This window comes from Sorex araneus, chromosome 6 (assembly GCF_027595985.1).
Source record: "Sorex araneus isolate mSorAra2 chromosome 6, mSorAra2.pri, whole genome shotgun sequence".
NCBI classification, from domain to species: domain Eukaryota; kingdom Metazoa; phylum Chordata; class Mammalia; order Eulipotyphla; family Soricidae; genus Sorex; species Sorex araneus.
The window spans coordinates 110,358,496-110,384,200 of record NC_073307.1 but is presented as its reverse complement, the minus strand read 5'-3'; the positions used below and the strand labels follow the sequence as shown (position 1 = coordinate 110,384,200).

At 50.5% G+C, this 25,705-nt stretch overlaps 1 protein-coding gene across 3 annotated transcripts in view; it reads left to right on the top strand.

Annotated features, from left to right (window-relative positions):
• Window positions 1-25,705, top strand: part of DENND2B (DENN domain containing 2B) — a 186,969-nt gene that overhangs the window by 142,224 nt on the left and 19,040 nt on the right. For all 3 annotated transcript variants that reach the window (XM_055142523.1, XM_055142524.1, XM_004613618.2), the window contains 4 exons: window positions 9,969-11,195; window positions 14,622-14,758; window positions 23,220-23,371; window positions 24,881-25,096. In XM_055142523.1, coding sequence (XP_054998498.1) covers window positions 9,969-11,195; window positions 14,622-14,758; window positions 23,220-23,371; window positions 24,881-25,096 — 1,732 coding nt within the window. The remainder of the gene's footprint in view (window positions 1-9,968; window positions 11,196-14,621; window positions 14,759-23,219; window positions 23,372-24,880; window positions 25,097-25,705) is intronic.

The following is a 25,705-nucleotide window of genomic DNA, read 5'->3' as shown; positions in this document are numbered from 1 at the left end:
TCTTTCTATCTCTCTTTTTCTTTCTTTCTCTTTCTTTGTTTCTTTTCTCTTTCTTTCTTTCTTTCTTTCTTTCTCTCTTTCTCTCTTTCTTTGTCTTTCTTTCTTTCTCTCTCTCTTTCTTTCTTTCTTTCTTTCTTTCTTTCTTTCTTTCTTTCTTTCTTTCTTTCTTTCTTTCTTTCTTTCTCTCTCTCTCTTTTTTTTTTCTTTTTGCATCACACCCGGCAATGCACAGGGGTTACTCCTGGCTCTGCACTCAGGAATTACTCCTGGTGGTGCTTGGGGGACCATATTGGATGCTGGGAATTGAACCTGGGTCACCACGTGCAAGGCAAATGCCCTACCTGATGTACTATTGCTCCAGCACCCCAGCCCTCATTCTTAGAGAATTTATAAAATCTGCATAACTTGCATTTAAAAAGACATTTATGACGTGTATCACTTAGGAAATTGCAAGGGTTTTAGGGACTGTTTAAGGGGAGAAGATAATATATGTGTTTCCTATTATAAATCGCAATCTCAGAGTAGAATAGATACCTGCTTGCTACGGACAGGAAGATAGTGGGAGGCAGACAATGTGTGACCTGATACTTTGGATTAATTTATTTCCTGGCACTCATAGACCAGCTTGGTGCCTTGGGCTATCCTGTACTCTTAGGAATCTTCCAGCTGGCTCTAACTTACTTATTTTTTTCTAGGTACTGAACCTTTTAGAATCCTTGTGACCAGACAGTGTTGAGTTTAGGACTCTCTTGTCATCAAGTACTAAAGATAGATAGTCTTCCCTCCAAAAATGTGACTGGGTACACTTGACAGTATGGTGAGCATTCCTTAGCACAAATGCTTCCTTGCTGTGATTGATATATGAGAAAAGTCCAGAAGGGGTGACCCCACAAGTCAAAAAAAAAAAAGAAAAGAAAGTAAAAAGAGCCAGAGATATAGCCCAGTGGGCTAGAGCTCTGCATCCAGGAGATCTGGGTTGATGCTAGGCACCACATGGACCCCTGAGTACCACTAGGAACAATCCCTCAGCCTTGAGCCAGTTCCTAGAGCACTGCAGTGCGTGGCCCCAAAATAAAATAAAGCAAAACAATGTAGTTCCATGTCACTATCCCAAATTTATCATGTTCTTGGTCAAACAATGCCAGAGGAAGGACACTGTGCATTTGAAGTCTGTACTTTCTACACACACACACACACACACACACACACACACACACACACACATGCACGCACACACAGGCTTCTCTTTGTACTTGTTTCTCTTTTTATACCTTAGTCCATATTATTTATACCCTACACTCATATTATTCATTTGTGTGAGTTTCTCATCCTGTTTATTTTTCATTTCCTCTGCGTTTCCACTGCCTTTCTTCTTTCTGCTTTCATCTGTTTCTCTGACTCCCTCTCTATGAATGTTGGTTTTGGCCAGTCATAGGTGCCGTGTTGGCGTTCGTGCCTGTGCTGAGCGGCAGAGCTGCCTGCCTGCTGATAAGGCAGTGGCACGAGGGCCCAGTTTCACACTCTGGGATTTTGTAAGAACAAAAATGTTCTTATGTGTCTTTGGCTGCTTTGTATCTATCTTCATATTTCTTCTACTTAACAAATTTGTGTTTTTAACAGCTAGAATGTAAAGATATTCAGAGTGGCATTTCCCCCTGGTTATGTAGGTAAAGAACATAAGACTGAAAATTAGGTGACTTGTCCATGAGCAAACGCAGGAAGCGATGGAACCAGACCGAAGGAGAACTCATGTCTCTAGGCATTTGGACCCATAACTGACTAAGACCATATGGGAAAAGTCTTCAGGGACAGTGTCTTGTTCATCTTGTTATCCCTACTCTCTTCATGGCATCGAGGATTTAGTAGAAACCAGTATCTTTGTGTTGAATGTCTAAAACCGTGCTGCACTGCTCTGCTGTGCTTCACGTTGGGTGGCGTCAGGAGGGAGGCAAGGAAGTTTGAGGACAATGCTCTGGCCGGAAGGCAATCTCAGTTTTGATCTTTTATTTTTTTTTATTCATTTATTTAACACAATGTCGGCACAACATTCAACACAATGTCTTCATTCCTACTAAGTCCTCGATGCAGTGCAAATGGTTAGGGTATCAGGATTAATAAGATGCTGCCTCCATTTTTGAGCAGATCCTTCAATGTAGTAAGAAGACAGGTCAGGAAACAAAGTCGTTCAATAAACTGTCATGATAGAGGATAGATTTTTTTTTTTCTAGGCACAGTGACAGCATCAGAAGTTGACCATCTCCATGTGAGTGAAGGGGTTGGGTTGAGAGAGATTCCACTGGGAATTGACTACAGAGATATGTAAATGGACATTTAGACAAAGGAAATAAAGTGTGAAGGACTAGAAGTATAAAGGAGTTTGGTGTGGGTAAAGGTAAGATGTGGGATATTTTGAAGTAAAAGCCTGAGATGCAGGAACCATGAAGATTGAATCTGGGGGAGGGGGAGCTTGTCAACCATCCCAGTGAATTTGCATTTATTCAAACACTGTATTTCAGAAAGATGCCTGCAGATGAGAGGATGGGTGGGAATGGGGTTAAAGCTAAAGCAAGGAGACAACTTAAGAAATTGTTTTAATAGTGCTGGTGAAAGCTAAGGCCTGAACCAGTGACACAGCATTGAGCGGAGAATGGAGGGAAAGTGTCGTGAAAGGACTTAGTCATCTTACTAGAGAACTGTAGTGTGGGGAGGAATGAACAAATCAGGACCTTGTCTCCTTTTTTCTGGAGTGAACTGGAATATATGCAGCAGTAAAAACTTGGGGCAGGGGCTGGAGCGATAGCACAGTGGGTAGGGCGTTTGCCTTGCATTCGGCCAACCTGGGTTCAATTTCTGGCATCCCATATGGTCCCCTGAGCACTGCCAGGGGTAATTCTTGAGGGCAGAGCCAGGAATAACCCCTGTGCATCGCTGGGTGTGACCCAGGAAACAAAAAAAAAAACAAAAAAACTTGGGACAAAAGAAGCATAGAGCAGCATGAGGATGGAGAGCATGTGAGAAGATTCTCAGCCCAAATGGATCAGAAAAGGAATAAAGGGGATTCTCCAGTCCACAGGGCAACTCTCAGGCTTAGGCCTTTGATTCTCATTCCCTTCGCTGCTGGCTCAAGGATGATCTCTTATTCTGCGTCAGTAGTGTTTTCCTCTCTACTGAATCATTGTTCAAGCATATTATAATATTTCCTAGCTCCAATTAACTAACAAAATGCTTCTATGACTCGATATTCTCCCCTACCACTTTATTTTCTTGCTCCCCTTTGAGGAAAACCCTTTGAAAGAATTGTCTGAACTCTGTCTCCACTTTCCTCCCCTTTTCTCTGGTTCTTCTAGTCTGGTTCCGCTTCCTACCTGTCTTCCAGAATTTTCCTTCTCAAGGAAAATTGAGACCTTCTCACTGCCACATCTAATGATCATTTTTCAGTCTTATTCTACTGTTAGCAGTTTACTCTGTTGATAACTCCTTAATCTTGAAGGTCTCACAACCTCATTCTTTGTGGTTCTCATTCCTTGCTACATGCTTTTCCCCATCATTCCTGTGGCTAGTTTTTCCTGCTCTATCTGACCTGTAGGCCCTGGCGTGCCCTGGGTAGGTTTCGGTCATTCAGTATTCTGCACTCACTTTCTAGATAATCTCATCATGCACATCTTTGGTGGTGGTTCTTTACTATTGGGCCACACCCGGCAATGCTAGGGGGCATGAGAACTACTCCTGGCTCTGCTCAGGAATCTCTTCTGGTGGTGTCAGGATCACACACAGGCCCCCTCCCTCCACAGAGCATGCAGTTCAGCGTTTGGGCCATCTCCCCAGCCTATTCATAATGCTATTATGAAACAGACATTTTACCACTTGGCCACAGAACCTGCCTAGTTGTAGTGTTTTTAAACAATATCTGTATACTAATGATGACTTCCAAGTGGAAATCTTAACCATAAATCCCCGCTCTGGTCAAAATCTTTGGTGCTATCATTCTCTTCGTCTCTCTGACTTCTCATCCAATTTGATAGTAACTATTATTGGCATAGCCCTCAAAAACCCATCTCTTTTGCTGTTGTTTAACTCTGACTCATCATAATCTCCTCTCTGGATTATTGCATGGATCTTCCAATAAGTTCCTTTCTGCCATATATGCAGTCCTCTGTTTTTTCCTATGATGCGATTCCAATTATACTGTTATTCTGCTCACAAGAGCTTCCTTCATGGAGTAAGTATTACTATTACTAGTCCACCAACTTCCATGATGTGTCCTCTGGTACCTCTCTGGCTAATCTCCAGCCCATTCTTCTTCTGACTCCACTCTGGTTAACACTGGCCTCTTGCTGCCCCCAGAATATAGAGAGTATGCAGCTGTGTCAAGCCTTTGCCCTCCCACTCTTCTGCCTAGAACATTCCTCTCTTGGAAAATGACATTGCTTACTTCCTTAAGGTTACGTTCACATGAACCCTTGGCAAGGGTTCCCCGATCTCTTCGCTACTAGTATTTACCCCTTTACTCTACTTCATTTTTCTTCATTGATATTATAGCCATCCAGAACGTTGGTCTGTTTATTGTCAGTTCATTCTAAACAAATAAAGCAATTCTGTTGGCTTGGAATATTACCTGTTAGAGTGTCTAGGGCAGGGGTATGGCTCAGTGGTAGAACACTTGCCTTGCTTGTGTGAGGTCCTGGGTTTTGTCTCAGGGCACTGCAAAAACAAAACAAAGCAAAATCCTTTATTTTTATTCTCTGCTGGTCCTCAGTGTCTAAATATGAAGTTGTCACTCAATAAATACTGTTGAATGGGAAAAAAGTTAATGGTACAGCTGACTCTGTACTGAGCATGACTTCGTTTGTTCTCATGTTGAGGGCTCAGAGATTGATGGAAATATGCCCTGGAACCCTGGACATATGAAACTGGAGAGTCCATGGCAGAATCAGAGCCCAAACCCAAATTTAAGAGTTTATTTAAGTGATTGGCTTCCTGAGAACACTTGGATGCTGACATTGCCTTTCTCCTAGCTATAGTTTCCTCTTGTCCAACAGAGGAAAGATGATTTTGTTTTTAGTTTCACTTCCGTTTCAGAAACTGGGAAACGAAATAGAGAGTGATACTGAAGTCCAAGAATGAGTACTCTGCACCATGCTTGTCAAGGAGGTAAAGCCATTGTTTATGAGGAACCGCTGATTCTGACTGCTGGTCCCCAGAGTGTTCTTCCTCCCCTTCTCTGTTCTCTAGATATGCATCTTCCTCCCAAGCCCTCTCTCAACCTCAGATGAAAGGCCGATTGAAGGAGGAGTCCCAAAAAGAATGCCAGAACCTCTAGCACTGATCTCTGCTAGAGGTCATTTGATCTCATCCAAATGTAAGGTCAAGGAGGCTGGATCTAGGGGAAGTAGAGAGAGCTATGTGATGGAAGATCCAGCGTATGGGTCTACACTGACATGGGACCAACTGCATCTTTACTACCTACATTCTTTCACTATATTCTGTCACTATAGCCAACTATAGCGTTATAGCCAACTGTTCTAAGACATAGTGGCTTAGAACAATGTCTTATTTCTGTGTGTTCAACGAGCCCGTTCCATTACTGCTTTCCCCTGGGCTCACTCATATAAATGACAGTGAACTCATACACCAGCTCACATCAAGCTCAAGTAGTTGGCCCATGGCTAAGGTGCTCAGTTGTGCTCTAACCACGAGATTGTCTTCCCTATGTAACTCTCTCAAGACATACTTGCAGATATGTAATGGGAGAAACTGCACAGTCTCTGGAGGTCACAAGTTTGGAGCTTGATAATTTAATTCACATCACATTCCATTGGTCCGAACAAATCTGTGCGGTCAACCTGGATTAAAGGGGCAGAAAAATAGACCACCTCATAATGGCATGAATTGCAAAGAATTTGTGGTCATATTCAACTTACCCCCTTCCCTTCTTTTCCCCTTCTTCCTGAAGATTCAGAAACTAAGTGTAGTTGTTAGGAAGTTTCCCATGCTTGCTCTTTGAAGCCTGTGTTTTCCCTTAAATACGTCTCTCGCTTTCTTCTTTCCTTTGTATCCACTCTGCATAAGTGCATCTTTCCTCTTGAACAGAGCCCATCTTTTCTCTCGAACACGTATTCCTCTTTCTCTCTCCTCAAATGTTTCAAAATAAGTTTCATAAAAGTATATTGCTTCAAGATAAAAACTGTCTTCTTCACTAAAAAATTGAGAGAAAAAGTTTTCCAAGCAATTCTCCTACATAATTTCTTATTAATGTTAGCAAATATTAAACAAAGACTGAGTATTACGTGTTAGCCACCAAACTCAGCTTTTCAGTTTGAAGTGTTTTTGTCTTCATTCCTTACAGCAGTCCTCTGGGATTCATGCTTTGTTTGGGAGGAACTTTTTCTCCTGCATTGCCAGCAATCAAACCCAGAGTCTCACACAAGCAAGGCAACTGCTTCATTGCTGAACAATCGTTGGCAAGATACATGTTCTTTTAACCTCCATTTTACAGATGAGGAAACTGAGACTTAGAGAGGAAACATGGTTTCCTCAAAGTCATGGAGACCTTGTTAGTAATTAGACTAAAATCTGAACCCTGACGCCGTGATGCTCTCACCCTCTGTTGAGAACCACTGGTCTAGGGTAACCTGCTGAGTTTTTTTCCTATCCATAATTAACTGTCAGAGTGGGTTTTTCAGTGTGTGACATCATTTCACATTCCTGGACTCATTTACTCATGACAGTCTTATGATGCGGTTAGAACAATGTGAGGAACTAAAACCAGAAGCTGTGCCCATGGCCATGCTCCTCAGAAGGGGTTGAACTGGAAGTGCATAGAGTGACAGGGGTGAGCTCTGCCCTCAAGTGAGAGTTGGAGCTGATTGGAGGAGGGTGCACCCTCTGTGCATTGTTGACGGATTTATCCCCAGACTTTGGAGAGTGTGAATGCTGCCTTTTCTGGGATGAATCCAGGGACGCTTGGGATCCAGGTCAATATGGAAAGGGCTCTTTTTGGCCATTCTGAATTTCTGGAGCACAGTGGCCTGCTCTGTGTAAGGAGATGGGGCAGGGAGTCGCTACAGCTCTGGGCTGCAGATCCGCAGGGACACAGAGGACCCAGGATGTTGCAAGGAAAGAGTGTCTCCTCTCTTTTATTCTTTGCTTGAGGTGAGGAGGATGGATTGGAGCGATAGCACAGCGGGTAGGGTGTTTGCCTTGCACGAGGCCGACCTGGGTTCAATTCTTCCATCCCTCTCGGAGAGCCCGGCAAGCTACCGAGAGTATCCGGCCCGCATGGCAGAGCCTGGCAAGCTACCTGTGGCATATTCGATGTGCCAAAAACAGTAACAAGTCTCACAATGGAGACGTTACTGGTGCCAACTTGAGCAAATCGATGAACAATGGGGTACAGTGCTACAGTTGAGGTGAGGAGATAAAAATTAGGGCAGGCTTGGTAGGCTTGGAGAGAATTGGTGAGCTGTTTGGGATTTATCGAGGTAAAATCAATGTTTGTTAGCACACTGGGATCAGACAGGCCCGAGGTCTTCACTGTTTTCTCTCCTGCCTATGGAAGTCACAGTACCACATCCTCTGAGGAACCGTGTGCCCAAGGACGGGGAAAGTCTCTCTGTGGTGGGTGAGGTGTCCTCACCAGGTTAGCATAATTCTAAATCTCTGGAGTGATAAAGCATTTGTGGTTTGAAAAGGCTTCTGAGTCTCTTTAGATACCTGTCATCTTCTACTAAAATTTGAACTTCAGGAGGACATGGATTTTTGTCCGTTCGTTCATTCTTGTAGTTAGTAACTTAGGATGGGCCTGAAACGTAGAAGGTGCTCACTAAATACCCTGAATAAATTTTATAAAACGATATGGCTGCCTTCTGTCAAAGATACTCCCCTCTTGGTTAGAATAACTGAAACTCAAGAGTTCTTTATGTGGCCCTGATACATCTTGGTAGACTGGGATGGACTAAAGGCCCCGTGAAGTAAACTTGCCACCTAAGGCTCCTCTTGAGCGTGGGTGCTTGGGATCTCCTCACGCGCAGCCTGGTGCCTTGCCTGCCGCTGTCGACGCCAGGGAGTGCTGAGGTCAGTCCCGTCCACACCACCTCGCTGAGCGGTCCTTTTGGTCTCCGGCTTGGCTGCGCCCCCAATTTCCCTCGTCTGTGCCCGTGTACACATGGGATGGTTCTTGTTTGACTTGTCCTTTTAAAAACAACTTGAGCATGTTGAGGTTTCCTGTTGACCGGGGGCAGCCAGAGGCTGTGACCCAACAGGGAATTGCCAGCCAATCCCTGACTCACCCGAGCTCCAGTTTTCTGTGTGTGAGCAGGCAGTGACAGCAGCCTGGCTCCAGGGCAGCTGGCGGCCTTTCCTGGATGGCAGGGCACTCTGGGGCCTGGGAGGCTGGATGGCCCAGCTCTAAGGGCTATAGTGTTAGGGTCAGGTTGGCCCACGTAGCAGGCCCTGCTGGCAAAGCCTGATCTTTTTTTTTTTTTTTTGGACTGAAACTGATTGGGAAGAAGATTGAAAGTTGATGGTGGTTACTTTGGTGCACAACTAAAGAAGTGCATTCAGGAACAGAGCGGTAATAGAGCATCTGGGCATTTCCCTTGCACACTGCTGACCTGGGTTCGATCCCTGGCATCCCCGCTGGTCCCCCACGCACTTCCAGGAGTAATTCCTGAGTGCAGAACCAGGAGTAAGCCCTGAGTACCATCAGGTGTGACCAAAAAAAGAAAAAAGTGTTCTCATTCTTCCCCCCAGTCAGCTCACCTTCGCCTTTTCCTCCATTCTGAGCATTTCCAAATACCTTGATGTGTGTCCCTTGACCTTGAAGAAATGCCATAGCAGGAAAGATTAAGAGGGATCCTGGTATTTATGAACCCGTCATTCAAGACAAAGCGTGGCGTGGGAGTTGTGGGGCTTTCTGCTGAGTATGTTTTGGGGACCCAGATAGTTCACAAAGATGACCAAGGCCATGGCTTCCTCCTCATGGAGGTGACATCTGTGGTGTAAGTGTTTGTTCTGGTTTCACCACCACCTGCCCAGCCTTTTCACGCCTGGTATTTTTTCATTTGTGAAAGAAAGGTGGTAGGGGAAAGAATGATTATCTCCTTAAAGAGTTTTTGTGTTAAGTTAAGCGTTTCTTTCTAACCCGAAGCATGCTGGATTCAGGTATTTGCTACAAACTGCAAATGACTGATGCCTTCTTGAGGGGTTGCCTCTTCCGGAGGTGGGGTAACCAAGTCAGTCTCTCACTTTGTGAACCTCTGGGTAGGGGGAAGGGCTGGGAAGGGCTCTCTCTTGAGGGGCCTTCCTCATCCTCTTGACTCCTTCAGGAATTCAGATTCTAGTCAAGGTGTAAGCTGGGGAGCGGCATCTCATGTCTGGTAGCAGAAGTCTCAGGGGAGATAGATCAAAAGGCTGTCAGGAGTCAGACAGAGGAGTGGAGATTTGAGGCCACTTCAGGAAGTGGTTGATGGAGCTGCTTTGTGTCAGCTCCTGAGAGCTGGTCGTGAGTGTTTCACCCTAACTTCGCCATCAGTGCCTCACTGTAGCTCAAGGCCAGTGGTAACAGGCACAAGTATACCCCAGAACTTGGTATATGTTGTGGATTAATGCTTTTCCCCACCTCCCCTTCTCCCCCAGAACCAACGTTAGCCACTTAGCAGCACATCCTGGTTGACACATGCAAACTCCTGAGACGCTCTTAGCCTGAGCTGGCATCTGTTCCGCACAGTGCTCAGGGGCTCTGGAGGATGGAGTGGCAGAAAGGGCCCTTGTGTTTGGCCCACTGTGGGGGAGGAGCTGTTTCTCTCCTTGAGGACAGCTTTGTAGGAACATTACTGGGACGGCTGAAGGGCCCTGCGGATCAGAGGCGCCGGGCTCCCTAAGAATGCCACCCGTCTGCCTGTCGGGCCGACGCATTCTCCCATTTAATCTTCTCGCCCCACTTTTGTGTTGTTTTTTTTCTCCCCCAGGTCTCAGTCAGTCTCTCCACCTCCAGTTCTCTCCCCACCGAGGAGCCCCCTGTACCCGCTCAGTGACAGTGAAACGTCAGCCTGCAGGTCTCCAAGCCGTTCCAGCTCCCGGCTGCTCCTCAAGGACTGGCACCCCTGTGACCCTTTACCCCCCAATCCTGAAGCTCCCGCCCCAGACACTTCGCCACCCATCTGCCCCCTCAAGTCCGGCGTTGGCCCTGCGTGCCAGAGAGGGGACTGGAAGGAGAACATCCACGCCGCGGCCCAGGATGTAGAGGGGGTCGCTGCCTGCCCGCCCCTTGCCCGGAGCACACCGTCCCCAGGGCCGGCCTCCAGCCCACGGAGTGTCGTCCTAAACCGCACTGGCACCCGTGCCCACAGTCTGGGCATCCGGGAGAAGATTTCAGCATGGGAAGGTCGCCGCGAGGCTTCTCCCAGGATGAGCATGTGTGGCGAGAGGCGGGAGGGCTCGGGGGGCGAGTTGGCGGCCAGTGAGGGCTGCCCCAGCGTGGCGCCGTCCCCGTGTGGCTCGGAAAAGACCTTTGATTTCAAGGGCCTCCGGAGGATGAGCAGGACCTTCTCCGAGTGCTCCTACCCTGAGACCGAGGAGGAGGGAGAGGCGCCCCCGGTGCGGGAAGCCTGTCCCCGGCTGGAGAAGCGGCCTGGCCGGGGCGAGCCCAGCGCCTTCCTGCGGGGGCATGGGGGCGGCCGGAAAGAGAGCTCAGCCGTGCTGAGCCGGATCCAGAAAATCGAACAGGCCCTGAAGGAGCAGCCGGGCCGGGGCCTCCCCCAGCTCCCCAGCAGCTGCTACACCGTAGACCGGGGGAGAAGGCAGCCGGGGGCCTTGGGCACATTGGAGGAACTGGAGGGGAGCGCGAGCGGGAGCACTGGCAGCCGGGCAGCGGGTGGCACCGGAGTCGGGGGGGAGGCGGGCCCGCCCCCAGAGAGGGAAGGCAGCAGCTCCACGAAGCCAGGGACCCCGGGAAGTAGCCCCGACTGCCAGCTGCTGCCATCGAAGAGCTCCCCAGACCCCGCTGTGAACCCCGTCCCCAAGCCCAAGCGCACCTTCGAATACGAGGCTGACAAGAACCCCAAGAGCAAGCCAAGCAATGGTCTACCTCCTTCGCCCACACCTGCTGCTCCACCCCCCCTGCCCTCCACCCCGGCCCCACCCGTCACCCGGAGACCCAAGAAGGACGTGCGTGGTCACCGCAAGTCCCAGAGCAGGTAATGCACTCCCTGGCTTTCTTGGCAGTGCACAGGGTGCAGGAGCGAACTGGAGTCGGCCCAGATGTCCCCGAGCACTGGAGCACTGTTAGGGAGCAGTGTGGTTGAGGGGAAAGAGATTGCTCGCTCTGCAGGAGGAAGAGGGGTGCGTATCTTCTGCGTGCCTTATACCTACTGTGTTGGCTGGGCTTGACCAGTGGGGTAGAATTGGTCAGCACATCCTCAAAGGTCCCGAGAAGGACAGAAAGGGCCCCCTCACTTTCAGGTAGAAGAACAGTCTCCTGCAGGCGTGGAGGATCTCAGCCTTAAGACAACCTGACATGCCAGCGGGAGTGAGTGAGGCTGGGTCCGGGCTGTAGCCAGCACAGTGACACATGGTTTCCTCTCGCCCAGGCCCTGTAGGGAGAAGGGGTCCTTGGATCCTGAGAGGGGAGACTGAACAGAAAAAGAGAGAAAGAATATTTTTACCTATTTCCTGGCCACGTCCAAGGACCATCTGTTCTCAGACTCAAGTGGTTCTCCTGGTCAGATGTATAGTAGGTGACCTGAACTACCTGGCCAGCCTCTTAGGGCCTCGCAGCTGCAGCCGCCGGGGCTAGGGAAAGCTGACAGCCTGGGAAAAGTCCTCTAAACAGGGTCAGCGGGGAACCTGCTCACTTTGGAAGGCCTCTGCTCCGACCTCTCGCTGCGTTTTTCCCTCACCCTCAGTCAGATGGGCTTTCATGTTTGTTTCTCGTCTGAGCATTTTTAAAAAAAAAAAAATTTATTGAATCACCATGAGATAGTTACAAGCTTTCATGTTTGGGTTACAATCACACAGTGACCAAACACCCATCCCTCCACCACTGCACATTCCCCACCACCGATATCCCCGGTATACCCCCCCTTCCCCACCCTCCCCCTGCCTCCACGGCAGAAAGTATTCCCCATACTCTCTCTCTCCTTTTGGGCATTATGGCTTGCGACACAGACACTGAGAGGTCTGACTTCATGCCTCAGTCTCCATCTAGCGTATCCCATCTCGTAGAGAAACTCCTGTCAGGAGCTGGGAGGAAGGAGTCGGGAAGGAAGAGCCCGTGGCTAAGGAAAGTCCCATTTGGGCTCCACCCCAGCATGCTCTCAGATTCTTTAATTCTCTCACAACCTGCCACGAGTATTTGCATTGTCCATCGTCATCCATTCCCATGCCTGCAGCCCTCTAGGGCTTGCCCGTGCCGAGCCTCGAGCTGCTCAGGGCACATAGAGGCAGTGAGTGGGTCCTTGTTCAGGGAGTGTGTGGTTTGCCACAGGTGAGAGGGTCACAGTAAATTGTGGCTGCTATGCTCTCCAGTGTGGGGTGAGGTGTAGGATGATACGGAGACCCCAAGGGAGAAACATCTAAATTGGATTGAAAAGCAAGGAAAGCCTCTTTTGTTCTAAATTTAGAACGGCAGGAAAGCAGTTCGCCCAGTGAAAGGGGTGCGGACAAGTACACGAGCCTGCAAGTTAGACCTGTCTTCCCCCACATTTATATCGAATGTTTGCACCCATATACCATATATGGTGGAGTTACTTCGTGTCAGAATTAACTGCATATATTTAAACCTTTACTGGGGGGAGGGGGAAAGAGAGAGGGAGAGAGAGGGAGAGAGAAACAGTTCAAAAAGTGCAGACTGTTTTATTGGCCTTTCCACTGCTGTGGACTATGAGATGGTAAGTTTGTCTCTGTTATGCCAGGTATGATTCTTCCATTTTACATGCTTTGCAGTTTTTTAAAAAAGAAGCTGGATATTATTGGTGTTGAGTGGAAGCAAAAGAAATTTGTTTTAAAAAACTTGATTCAGAAACTGACTTTATTAGTCTTCACAAAAGACCGGGTGTTGGTCCTCGCTATGTTTCATTTCTGAAGGATGTTCAGGGATAGTTTGGCTGAACATGTTTTGTGTCTGCGTACTGAAGGGAGTGTAAGGTGTTGACCCTGTGTGTACATTAATGAGAGCGAGGTCTCCCACCCGGCGGTCTCTGCACACAGATATCCAGGGGTCACTGCTTTCAGCCCTCGGGTATTTAACTGGTTGAGGAGTTTGAGCTAAGGACAGAGGTTTGGGGAATGATCAAACAGGAAATGTGCTTGTGCCTTGTCCATCTTGAGTCCCTAGAAAGTGCAGAGTGACAGAGAACTCTCTAGCTAACCTCTGAGTGTTTCTGGCATCTGGGAGGCCAGTGGAAACGGGGAATCCCTAACTGGAGCCTGAAAAGCTTCTGCCAGGGTCATCGTTAAAGTCAGGAACAAATATGTCACAGAGGTCAGACACAAGCCATACTGCGGTGTCTGGTTGTGTGGGTGCTACAGTGTAGCCAAGCAAGTTGAGAACAAAATGTCACCTGTTGGGACACTTTTCATCCTTGACTTGGCCCCCGGGACTTTTAGGAATTGGTATTTATTATTAAACGAGAGAAAGCACTTTTGTTGACTAAAAGGTCTAATGTTACCCAGAAGGAGAGAAGATGCTGGTGGGTGAGAGAAGGATTCACTCTGTGCCTTCCGCCCCCTCGCTCCCCAGGAACCTGCTGGAAGCTGCCTCAAAGAGGGAGAGGACACAGCGAGGGTCAGCAAAGGAGAGAAGTGGGTGTCTGAGCTAGCAGGCTGCAGGGCCTTTTTGAAGTTCAACAACAGAGGGAAGGTTACGTAAGGACTGGAAAGGAGCAGGCGACTAGCTGACGAGAAATGGTTGGCAACAGCTTTTGGGTTTAGATGGTCCTACTTCTACCTCAGGAAAACTGGGATTCATTTCGAGGTTTTAGCCCTTCTGGTTTGAGCAGACAACCCTTTACCAATAGGTCCTCACCCTCGCCGCCCCCTCCCCATTAGCCTGGACATCATCTGTCCAGTATCAGGCACATAAGAGCCACTCACTGTGGTGGCAGCAGCCTCTGCCAGGATGCAGACGTGGCTGTAAGGTGCAGAAAGTGGGAATGGCACTCAGTTCCTGTGGTGGTCAAAGTAGGTACTTCTCAAGGAGGATATTCTCCAGGGCCTAGAGGGCTTGAGTCAGAAGCTCAGGCCCTGGCACCAGACAGCCTGGCTGAGTTCCACCTCTCTCACTTAACCTCCCAGAGACTCCATCTCCTCATTTATGAAATGACACAACGCTTAGAGGCAGCCTTGTGAGGATTAGCAAGAACACATTGGAAACATTTGACACAGTGTCAGACATGGTCCTTTCCATCTGTGGTATTGTCATGGGGATTATTTGCAGGCATCCAGGCGAGGCCTTTCGGACCATCTATCTCTTCATTTGGCTGGTAAATTTGGATCCAGTTGGATGTTACTTGAATAGGTGGTTTAAGGGAGGACCTATTATTTTGGCAGTTGCCCAGGGCTGTTCCCCAACAAGGTAGCAAGACTAGGTCACCTGGAATGACTCTTGTTCTTCTTGTCTACAGAAAATCCTTTGAGTTTGAGGATGCATCCAGTCTCCAGTCCTTGTACCCCTCTTCTCCCACTGAGAATGGTACTGAGAGCCAACCCAAGTTTGGATCCAAAAGCACTTTAGAAGAAAATGCCTATGAAGATATTGTGGGTAAGCAGTGGTAAGGGTGGCGTGCTGCCTCGCCTCTGAAGGCTGCTACAGAACAGAAGCCAAAGGGACACCCACAGGTCTACATCTTGTTCACTGTGGGCACACATGGTCCAACATTGTTCCCCTCCAAAGTGATGCTTAAGGGACCCTGAAAGTCTGGCTATGGGGTGAGGAAGGGGATCAATGCACGAGCCCAAGGATGAAGTGTTGCTGGGGTCCTGTGGTGCTGGCGTTTACCCAGGCCACCCCAGCGTTGCCCACTGGTACTTGGGGGTCTCCAGAGCTGTTACCTAGTGATCTCAGGGAACCATGTGGTCTCAGGGATAGAGCTGGGGTCAGTTGCAAACAAGTCATGTATCTTAACCTTTAAACTACTCTCTGGCCACCATCTTTCTCTTCAAGAAAATGGGCATCAGAGAAGACACCCTATTATAGTAAAGACTGAGCAAGTAAGAGTCTGGATGAACTGAACAAACTGAAACCTTCTAGGTTTCTAGGGCCACATGAAGGGTAAAACTCTTCCATCCCTTTCTTTTCTTTTTAGAGAGCTTTGGAATCCAACATTAGCTGTGTGTCCTCAAGCAAATCACTTAATTTTTCTGAGGGCTCTTCTTTCCCTTACAAAATGATGATGTGTTGATATTAATAGCAGTAATAACAATCATAGCAAGAGCACTCAAGAAGATTATTACTAGGATTAGGTGGATAAGATGGTTATTAAATATGTTTTGCACAGTGACTGGCCGTGTGTGTGTGTGTGTGTGTGTGTGTGTGTGTGTATCTTACCTTCCCTTCAAGAACTGTTAGAGCATCTCAGATTGGGTTCTTGCATGCATGTGTAGCCTACCCCTTAGTGCCATAGATGCTTACTGAAGATCCAGGATTCTTATATAATAAACAAAGGACTTAACTAATTGTAGCATGATTAAGTTCCCAAGTTCCCTTGGGGTCCTCCTTCTCCCAGCTCCCATGAGCCAAGGGGGGTGGGGGGAGGAAGACAGGTAGCGCATCTGCACACAGTGATTCTTAGGAATCCTCAACTTCTTTTCAAGTTGCTGTTAGCAAACTTGCTCAGCCTTTGCCTCACAAGCGGACAATACTATCTGGCTAGGAGCCAAAACTGTCTATAACTTTTAAGGCAAAGCCATCTATATATCTTTTATATCTATAAACTTCAAAACTATCTGCATCTTTTATTCCATAAACATCTTAGAAAAATGTTCGTCTGGAATTGTTGTCCAGAAGTCTTGCTCAGGACAGAAATGCAAGACACCATGGAAAATTGTCTTTTTGCAAGTGGCAAGCGGGAGGACTTGAGTTTTAGGATCAACGAATGCCCGTAGTGTAAACCAGGTTGGGTGTTTGGTTGGTTTTTATTTTTAATTCTGTCTTTTCTTTAGTGGGAGGTTCAGTTCTGCTCAGTGTGTACCTCAGGATAGGCCATTGAGGAGAGGAGAAGCTGTGTGCCGTATCCTTGCTCACTCCTGTCTCAGCTGCCTCGGTCTGCTCTTTGCCTCTGTCTCTGTCTGAGGCCTCAAGACTGGGAGGCTGTCTTTGTCAACACACGAGGGAGAGGCGGCCCTACTGGGAAGGCCCCAGACCCTCATAAGACTGGAAGGAGGGGCCTTAGAAAGAGATGCTTTCTGTTCCTCATCTGAGCTGAGCGCTAGGTATCACACGTTTCTCCTGCCTTGTTGGGCCACAGATTCTCCAGATTCACAGCCGTGCTGGGATCTCCATAAGCCCACTTTCCCCGGGAAAGGTATTTGGTTTACACTCAGATCCTTATGTGAAGATCGTGGCAATTTCTCGAACAGCTAAGTGACATGAGCTGGAGGCGTTTTCCCTCAACACTGAGAAAAAGACACCTTTTTCTTTTTGACTCAGCTTGGGGGTGAGGAAGGGGATCAATGCACAAGGTCTTGAGGGCAAGCTCTGTGAGTAGAGAAGGCAGAAGTTTCTGTTCTCCCTTCCCTGCTCTAGTCTCTTCTCTGAGATGGCTTGGACAGCCCATCTGTGCTGCTTGTTGGGAGCTTGGCCTGGGAGCCTTCTTAGGTCAGGTTAGAGAGAAGAGAAAGAGAGAGGGATGTGTGTCTGGGCCTCCGTCACCTCACTGGGAAGAGGAAATTATTTCTATGTCACTGTGAGATGTTGTGTGAGGAAGCAAATTTCGGGAATAGTGAGGATGCTTCTTATTCATTCATTTATTTCTTTATTTAAAATGTGGGGGTATTACTATTTATTCAGCCACAGATTAAGCTGACTGAAACTGGCATGAACTCCACACTGCTTTTTTTATTTTTTGTATTGAGTATCTGTGAGATACACCACTTTCTAGTGAACAAAAACCTCTTCATGATTGGGTTTCAGTCATACAGTAATCCAACACTCATCCCTGCACCAGTGTACATTTCCCACCACCAATGTCCCCTGTTTCCCTCTTCCCTCTCACTATCCCCCACCCTACTACCCCCTGTCCAGCCTGCCAGCAGGCTCTCGCTCTCTCTCTCTCTCTCTCTCTCGCTCTCTCTCTCTCTCTCTCTCTCTCTCTCTCTCTCTCTCTCTCTCTCTCTCTCTCTCTCTCTCTCTCTCTCTCTCTCTCTCTCCCCTTTTGTACTTAAAGGTCATTGTGTTGTTCAGGGCGTTCAATATTTTTATTGGGAAGATAAGGCTGGAGTAGTTTTTTTAACTGGGTGGTAGCTTTGGGGTGTGGACATGACTCCTGAGGCTCCCTGAAGTACAGGGAAGTGGGGGGAGGTAGCCCATTCTGAACCCAAGAAAACCTGGAGATTTCAGTCACCAAACCCACATACCCGAATTTTCAGCAGATTATATCTCAGTGAGGTCTGTCTGAGACAGTGGAGTCCGGCCAGGGGCATGGTGGTTGATTTTGGATTGTGGGACCACGCGGCTGCTGGGGGCTCTGTTTGGGTGGGCACCAGGCTAACCCACCCGCCTCTGATTTACCCCAGTCTGTTCAGCCTTTTGCGGGTTCGAGATTAACTGAGACTTTTGATCTCTTTAGAAATTTATTTATGGGTCTCTGAAGCAAGACTAATAAATGCGCTTGTATAACTGAGCTAGAGGAAGCTTGTGGGTGTGGCTCCCACATACCTGACTTTTAGCCATTTAATTTCTCAGGAAACTTAGTGCTAAGTTGTTGGGGTTCAGCCAGATGCATGGCGGCAGTTTTGGGGTATCAGGAAGCCTGAAGGCACCATCAGATTGCTGATGCACTTGCCCCAGGTATAGGTTGACCTGCTGGCGGCACCACACTACCATATTTATTTATTAATTATTTTTTTCATTGAATTACTGTGAGATACAAAGTTGTTCTTTGTGAGTTACAAAGTTGTTCGTGATTGGGTTTCAGTCCTACAATGTTCCAACACCCACCCCTTCACCAGTGTACATTTCCCACCACCAGTGTCTCCAGTTTCCTTCCCACCACTTCAACCCTTGTCTATGGCAGGCACTTCTTTCTCTCTCTGTCACTCTCTTGGATGGATATGCCACCGCTAGAGAGGGTGGGTCTAGGATGAGATTGGAATTGGTGCATTCTCTCCTAGCTTCTGGGGTTTCAGAACCTGGTACAGAGGGTTGGACTGTGGCCACGGCCTGGGGCTTTGCTTTAGCCTTCCCGGGGCAGGGGTGGGTTTCAGAATCTGGTTGGGTATTTCAGTGCCCGAGGCGTGTTTCCTTCCTCCAATCCCCCACAACAACCTGGTGTGGGGCCACGAGGGAAACAGACAAGGGAAACATTCTTTTTCTCTTATCCCTTTCTCCTTCCCTGGAGACGGGCCCAAGAATTTGACCCCTCAGAGACTGTGGGGAGACCCTTGTTGCTGAACTCTGAATAGCAGTTTCGCTTTTTTTGCGTCAAATTGGCCATTGATTCTGACTTCCCAGGAGTTTTCTTTCTCTCCGTTCTTGGCCCAGTTTTTGCACCGCACGGTTAGGGGCGTGTCTGGCTCCCCTTGGGTTAGTTGGCTCTTGGGCTCCATTCACATACATGGACACAGAGGGAGCTTTGTTTGGGGGGCTGGTGATGGAACTGGGGGGCACACACATCCCAGGTACCCCTCTCGGGCGCCTCCCATGGGAATGCAGCCTTGGCTGTAGGTAGCTGAGGGTCCAATAGCCCAGAGATTAACATCTTCACGGTGAGTGGTGGACTTGAACAGGAGAGCTCGGGGGTTTCCTGGTCTCCTTCCCGGTCTCTCGAGGCATAATGCCTGGGAAACTGGAAGGGGGAGGCTTCCGAAGGGGCAGGGGTTTCTCCTGCTAATTTGGTGTTACAGTAACTTGCCTTACTGCTTCCTGGGGCTGTTAATTCTTGCCTGTGCCTCGGGAAGATGTTGGTATTCGACAGTCTTAAGATCGTTTGCATTCTGAGCCTGACACTTTAAAAATGCACCCAAGGAAGCAGCTTGTTAGGGAGTTATGTGGAGTGGCCTCGGCGCCTGACCAGAGGAGCCTGGGCTGCATTCCTGCAGATTCCCACTCCCAGCGGCCAGCTAGGCCGGGAGAGGGTTTCCAGGAACTTGAGCGAGATGCAGACTGGGGACAGGGCCAGTGAGCTTCACTGCACAGCTTTCTGGGCCTGTGCTCCTGGGAGACAGTTAGGGACTTGGGGCACCTGCAGCAGAGACTGCAGTTAGGACACGGTGGGAACCTAGCGGGCAGTGATGGTTGTGTGGGGAAGCTGTTCCCTTAGAGCCCCCCATCTATGATACTGCGTTGCGAGGGGGTGGGGGCTCTGGGCCTTGTCCTGGCCCCTCTCCACTCTGAGGGAGGGGAGGAGCTGAGAAGCAGGAGAAACAGCTGGTTCAGCCTGTGGAGAGTGGGGAGGGGAAGCTGCAGACCCAGGGCCCTCCCAGCCAGCTGGCCGGCTGCAGGGTGTGGTCCGGGAAGTTTAGGATTGTTTGGAGAAACTTTGTCTGTGCACATGCATATACCCCTCTTCCTGAACTGGTTCTTCCAGTAGTGTGTGCACCTTGGGGGTTGGCACACGTGGCTCAGGACCGGAGCTGCTGGGGGTTAGGGGAGGGGGGCAGGGCTGGGTGGGGCTAGGCTCTTTCCCCAAGACAATCAGCGTGATAACTTTGGGCCCTGGCAAGCCCCTTTTTAAAAAGATTGAAAATTCTGGAGCCCAAGTTATAGTACAGTGGGCAGGGCATTTGCCTGGCACACGGCTGTCCCGGTTCCATCCCTGATACCCCGTACGGGCCTCTGAGCCCACCAGGAGTGACCCCTGAGTGCAGAGCAGAGAGTAAGCCCTGAGTGTGGCCCAGATACGAGAAAAGGAAAAAGTTTCTGGGCAATGCCTTTGCCCAACTGTATATCATCAGCAAAGCTGGGAAGGATTGAGACCTCCGGCTTCCCTGGCTGGGCCTGAGAAGATGAGGCCATGCAGGGCCAGGTCTGAGGGGGGAGAGCGTCTGCCTCTCCTCCCCCTCTCCCCTGCAGGAAGCTGTGTGGGTTGGGCTGCAGGTAGAAACTCGTGGTGCGCCTGCCTTGTCTCCCACCCTGCCCCGTTCGCCTGGGCCCTGGCCTCTCCAGCCTGGTAGTTGCCATCACCTCCAGAGGGACGGCTGAGCTTGTCCTCCAGCCCGTCTCCCTTCCCCTCTCTGAGCCGTTGGTTTGCCCCCAACAGGTTCAGTTTAGTGGGTCTGAGGCTCGCTTGGTCTCCACACGTCCCAGGATGCCCTTACTCCTTGGAGAGGTGACTAGGGTGTCCCTGGAATATAGCTCAAGAAAGTCCCTGGTCTGGATCAAGGAAGCTGGGAGGGGCAGGTGAACTCAGGCCAACTGGAGGGAGCCGGCTAAGATAGGGGAGGCACGGCTTGGGCCAGAGCCAGGAGTTATTTCCTGGAGAGTGAGTCGTGGCCTGGTGGCCTGGTTATATCAGAGAGCGTGTCAAACATTACAGAAGAAAGAGGCTCAAATAAGGGCTGAGAGGCAGGAACAAGCAACTGAAGCTCTTGTGAGATTTAGTTCCCAGGGGAAGTACTTGGAATCTAAGGTACACCATACACGTGTATTTAGAAACACCTATCTCAAATATCGTTCTTGATGAGAGGGGGAACATTTCATTTATCCATCTTTTTGCTCAGGGGATATTTGATAGTGTATAGAGATCTTTCGTAGCATTTTTATAGCATAGCTGTGTTACAGGAAAAGTTCTGCTCCACTCAGGGGCTCGGCGGTGTTGCAGATCACTTCATCCAGTCCCAAACGCTTTCTCCCTGCGTCTTGACTCATACGTTCGTAGAGCTTGGTCATGCTCCTGGGGCAGGTATTAAGAAACAAAGGTGCATTTGTCTGCTATCATTGAGTGGGTTGACCAGCTTTCTGCTACACACCCGACTTGGGCACAAAACTGTCCATCACTAGAATTAGTCGTTCATCCCTAAACATCAAGGATTTGGACAAACTTTGAACTGAATGAATTGAGACTAAATGATCCTGGAGGTTGGGGGTGGGTGGGAAAGACTCAGGCTAGTTATCCGGCCCCTGTGAGTTAGGATTTGCTGAGCTTGGCATGAATGTCCGTCCTGTCCCACTCTGCAAATGATGCTCTGGTCCTGTGGCCCCAGATCAGGAAGAGTGTGTCCTAGCATTGTCCTTTCAGACCTCTCTCAAACCTACAGGGCGAGGGATCAAGAAGCAGGGGGTCTGAGTCCTGCCCGAGTGCCCACAGTGGGGTGTGCTGCAGGAGCGATGGACGGCATGCCTGAAGAACTATTTGGCTTTCAGGCAGGGCTGCTGGACCAGCTCTGCTTGGTCAGGGCTCTGGAATGGGGACAAGTCATTTTTATAGCATGACTGTGTTACAGGAAAAGGCCTGCTCCGCTGCTGGGGACTTAGTGGTGTTGCGAGTCACTTCATCCAGTCCCAGATGCTTTCTCCCTGCGCCCTTGATATATAGGTCCCTAGAGCTTGGTCATGCTCCCAGAGCAGTCTAATTAGCTGTGACTGAAATCTCACCTTCACACCTCTCCCCTCTGCCCACTCTGCTCACACCCCTCCAAAGGCGTTTCCTAAGCTCATTGTGGTCTGTCATGTTAGTGGTAAGTAGATGCCCCCAATGGAGGGGATCTTGGCTGTGGAAGTGAAGAAACTCACAATCACACGGGGACTGGCTTGTCTCCTGAGTACTCTGCTAGGATGTGATCGTTCCCAGCAGTCTCTCTTTCTAATCGAGCAGCTCTTTCTTGTGGTTGCCCCTGAGAAGTGGTACCTGCACTCCTCTGGGGTGCGCGGGTCACCTGTGCGACAGGCATGGAGTCAGTGGGTCATCTGAGGTCAGTTCTGCTGCTTAAACAGAGGGAAGCCAGGGGCTCCCTGCTCTCCCTCTTCACTGGTACCTAAATCCCAAGTCCCGAAATCTGGAAAGACAGGGCGAGAGAGAGGTGCAGAGGGCTAGGTTCACTCACTGCTGAGTCTGCTGCAGGGCTGAACCCCGACTGACCTGGTTCATGATCCACTGTAACTGTGCTGGGGAGGGGGCAGTCAGGATGGGGGCCCTGGCTTAGGGGCCAAGGCGCAGGAACTGTGTTTGGATCGTGGAGGTTTTTCTGGTAGTGCCTCTTCAGTACCCACTGCCCGGCACTGATTTAGAAATTAGTCCCGAGAAGCCCAGGCCCCTCCCACTCCATCCCTTTGGCCCCGACTCCAGCCTGTCACACCTCTTCTGAATCGCAGCAGGAAAGTTTATTCCACAGGGGCAGTGCTGGCCATTCCCGCTCTGCTGAGGTCAGCTGTAGGGGAAAGAAAAGAGTCTCTCCCTGGAGTGTGAGAAGATCTTCGAACAAATGATTACTGAGCACCTCCTCCTCGCCAGTCAGGATTTTGGTGCTGGGGTGGCCCCTCTGAGCCCCCGCACGCCGCTGCTTTCCGAAAGCTGTGGAGCTGTGTAGGGTGAGAGCCTGGGAAAAGGCTCTCTCCCTCGGGTCTCCAGAAATCCCCGGGGCCCAGCCTCAGAAGGAGGACCTCCTCTTCTCTGGGAACAATGGGGAAGGGCCAGCTGTGTGGCCTCCGAAAGCCTCCCACCTTGAACTGTGTCTCCGGGGCTTTTGGCCCGGCAGGACTGGAGCCAGGGAAAGCTGCCTGCCGCTGGCTCTCGTTTCTCTGCCGGGCACAGGCAGGGCTGGCCGGGCCAGGCTTGTGCAATCCTGAATTCATAAAGCAGAGGCCAGACGAGGCTGAGCTGAACTGGGGGTGGGGGCGGGGGCGGGGGGGCTCAGCCTCTGGACTCCGAGCCAGGATCTGTGTGTAGCCCTCTCTGCTGCAGACAGGCAGCTGCGTGACTCATGAGCGGCAGGGGCCAGGCAGAAGCCATTCTCTCTGGTTCACAGGAATCCTGCCTGTTTATTTGTGTGTGCGTGCGTCTGTGCGCGAGTGCTTGTGTTTCCTTCTCCCCTTCTTCCCCCCTTCTCTGACTTGTCCTCCTCTGCAGGAGATCTGCCCAAGGAGAATCCTTATGAGGATGTGGACTTAAAGGGCCGACGCGCGGGCCGAAAGTCCCAGCAGCTGTCGGAGAACTCCTTGGACTCCTTGCACAGGATGTGGAGTCCTCAGGACCGGAAGTACAACAGCCCGCCCACACAGGTAACGGCAGCCCTGGCAACTGCCCGTTGGGGTGCATGAGGGCCACATACGGGGCCTGACCCATCAGGGCCGCCCGCTTCAGACTGTGCCTAGGCGGTGGTCTCTGGAGAGAGCACATTGTAGGGGGTCTTCTGCCACAGGCAGGCCCTGGAGGGACTCAAGACCTGCTCTTTGGGGCATCTTGTTCTGCTGGTCATTGCCCACCCTCTGAGTGGCCCAACTCAGCCAAGACTCAACCCTGTAGCCTCCAGCCGGACACGACTCTTCTGTGGGAAACGGAAAGCACATGGTCTGGGTAGGAATTCTGCATTCTTCGGCCCAGAGGCGGCCCTCGGAGGGAGGCCTGTAGCCCAGGCAGCAGATCTGAAGAGCTGCCAGGTGTCCATGCAGGCGACAAGTGAATCTGCAAGGAACGGACTGATAGGAGGCAAAGACAAAACAAAAATAATGAGGCAAAAGGTGTGAAGTCCAAGACCACTCCTTCTGCTTCCTGAGGGCGGGGGGACTGGAGGCAGGAGCTGGAGCTGCTCCCCCCCCCCCCAGGCCCTCTCACTGGAGGGATCTGGGACTTTTGTAACGTTGGCTATGAGGACGTGATTGTTTGTGTGATGGATTTGTCTTTCGAATGTGCTGTGTTCAAACAGGCTTCCCTTGAGTGTGTACAGTCCGATGGGTGGGGAGAGGAAACGGGTGGGGGTGGGAGAAGGGCTTGCTGAGTGACGACGATGAGACTGTGCAGCATTTGCACCTGGCACACGACAAGACCCCCTGCGAGGAATGGCCTGTGCCGAAGGACCACAGTCTACCTGGCAGGCGGCAGAAGGTAGAACAGGGCTGGGGTGAGGGAACTGTGAGACAGTGAGGCCTGCCTTATTCAGACCCCAAGTCCTCATGTTCTCCCAAGAGCAGCGAGCGGAGCCAGGTGCCAGGAGCACCCAAACAGGCTGTTTTGTGGCCTGTGGCCCCTGGGAGCTGAGTGGAGAGACAGGCTCCCTCAGCCCAGGCTGTGAGGAGCAGAGTGGAGGAGTCAGAGCCATGGTACAGTGATAGCTGCCAACCTGGGTTCCATCCCCAATGCCCCAGATGGTCTCCCGAGCCCCATCAGGAATGTGATCCCTGAGTTCAGAGTCAGGAGGAAACGCTGAGCACCACCGGGGATGGGCCCAGAAACACAAAGCAGGAGTTGAGACCCTGCCCCAGAGCATCGCAGGTGCTCCCACAGCCCCTGCTTCTCCTTCTCTTTGTCTGCGAGAGGGCAGCCGCTGTCTTGACCTCAGCTCCTCAGTTCCCTGGCAGACGTCATTCCGCTTCCAGCATCCTCTGGAGAAGCAGTTGTCTACCCTGGCCTGCCGCCCAGCTGCGGAGGCCTTAAGGGAGGAAGTGCCAGTGAAGGAGACCTTCCAGGCACAGGGGGGAACGGGTTGCCAGGGATGCCAGCCTGTGACCTCTGTGCCCAGGTCCCGGCAGGGCATCTGTGGTGAGTTCTCTCCTCGTCCTCTCCCATTGCAGCTCTCCCTGAAACCCGGTAGCCAGTCCCTGCGTAGCGGAAACTGGTCAGAAAGGAAGAGTCACCGCCTGCCACGGTTACCCAAGAGGCACAGCCACGATGACATGCTGCTGCTGGCCCAGCTGAGCCTCCCGTCCTCCCCCTCGAGCCTGCACGAGGACAGCCTCAGCACCACGAGCGAGCTGCTGTCCAGCCGCCGGGCCCGCCGCATTCCCAAGGTAGCTGCCCTGCTGAGGCAGGGGGGTGTGGGGGAGAGGCGCACGACCCCAGGGGGCCCTTCTCCTGCCCGCCTCCTCCCCCAAACTGCGGCCACATCCTCAACTTGGAAATGAATTTGGAGTCTGGCCTTTTTCTTTCTCACCTGGTCCGTTCCCTTTTCCAGTCAACAGAGTTGTTGTATGTGGGTGATAGTACCCGGGTGTTAGGGCAGTGATGGATGAGCCTCTCTGCCCGGGGCTGGATTGGTGGAGACCAGTTCCTAGGAACCTCCCCAGCAATGAGTGTGGCCTTGGGCCGCGTATATCAGCAGTGCTAGGCTGCTGAGGACCTCCAAGTCAAACCTGGGTCTTCCCCAACTCAAACCTGGGTCTTCCCCACGGTAGCTCTCGATCATTGAGAGTTTTCCTCTTTAGCGATTTTGCACGTGTAGGCAGCCAAGCCCGACTCTGCAGTGCAGCAGGATTTAGCCAAATGGTATTTTTAGCCTGCAAACAATGCTTGGGTATATTGGGAATTTAGATCCTTCCTGTCAGGGCCCCAGGCTGCAGCCCAGAGGGGAAAGGCTAGAATCCTTGTTCCTGTTATTGCATCTGAGAAGCTCTTTGTCT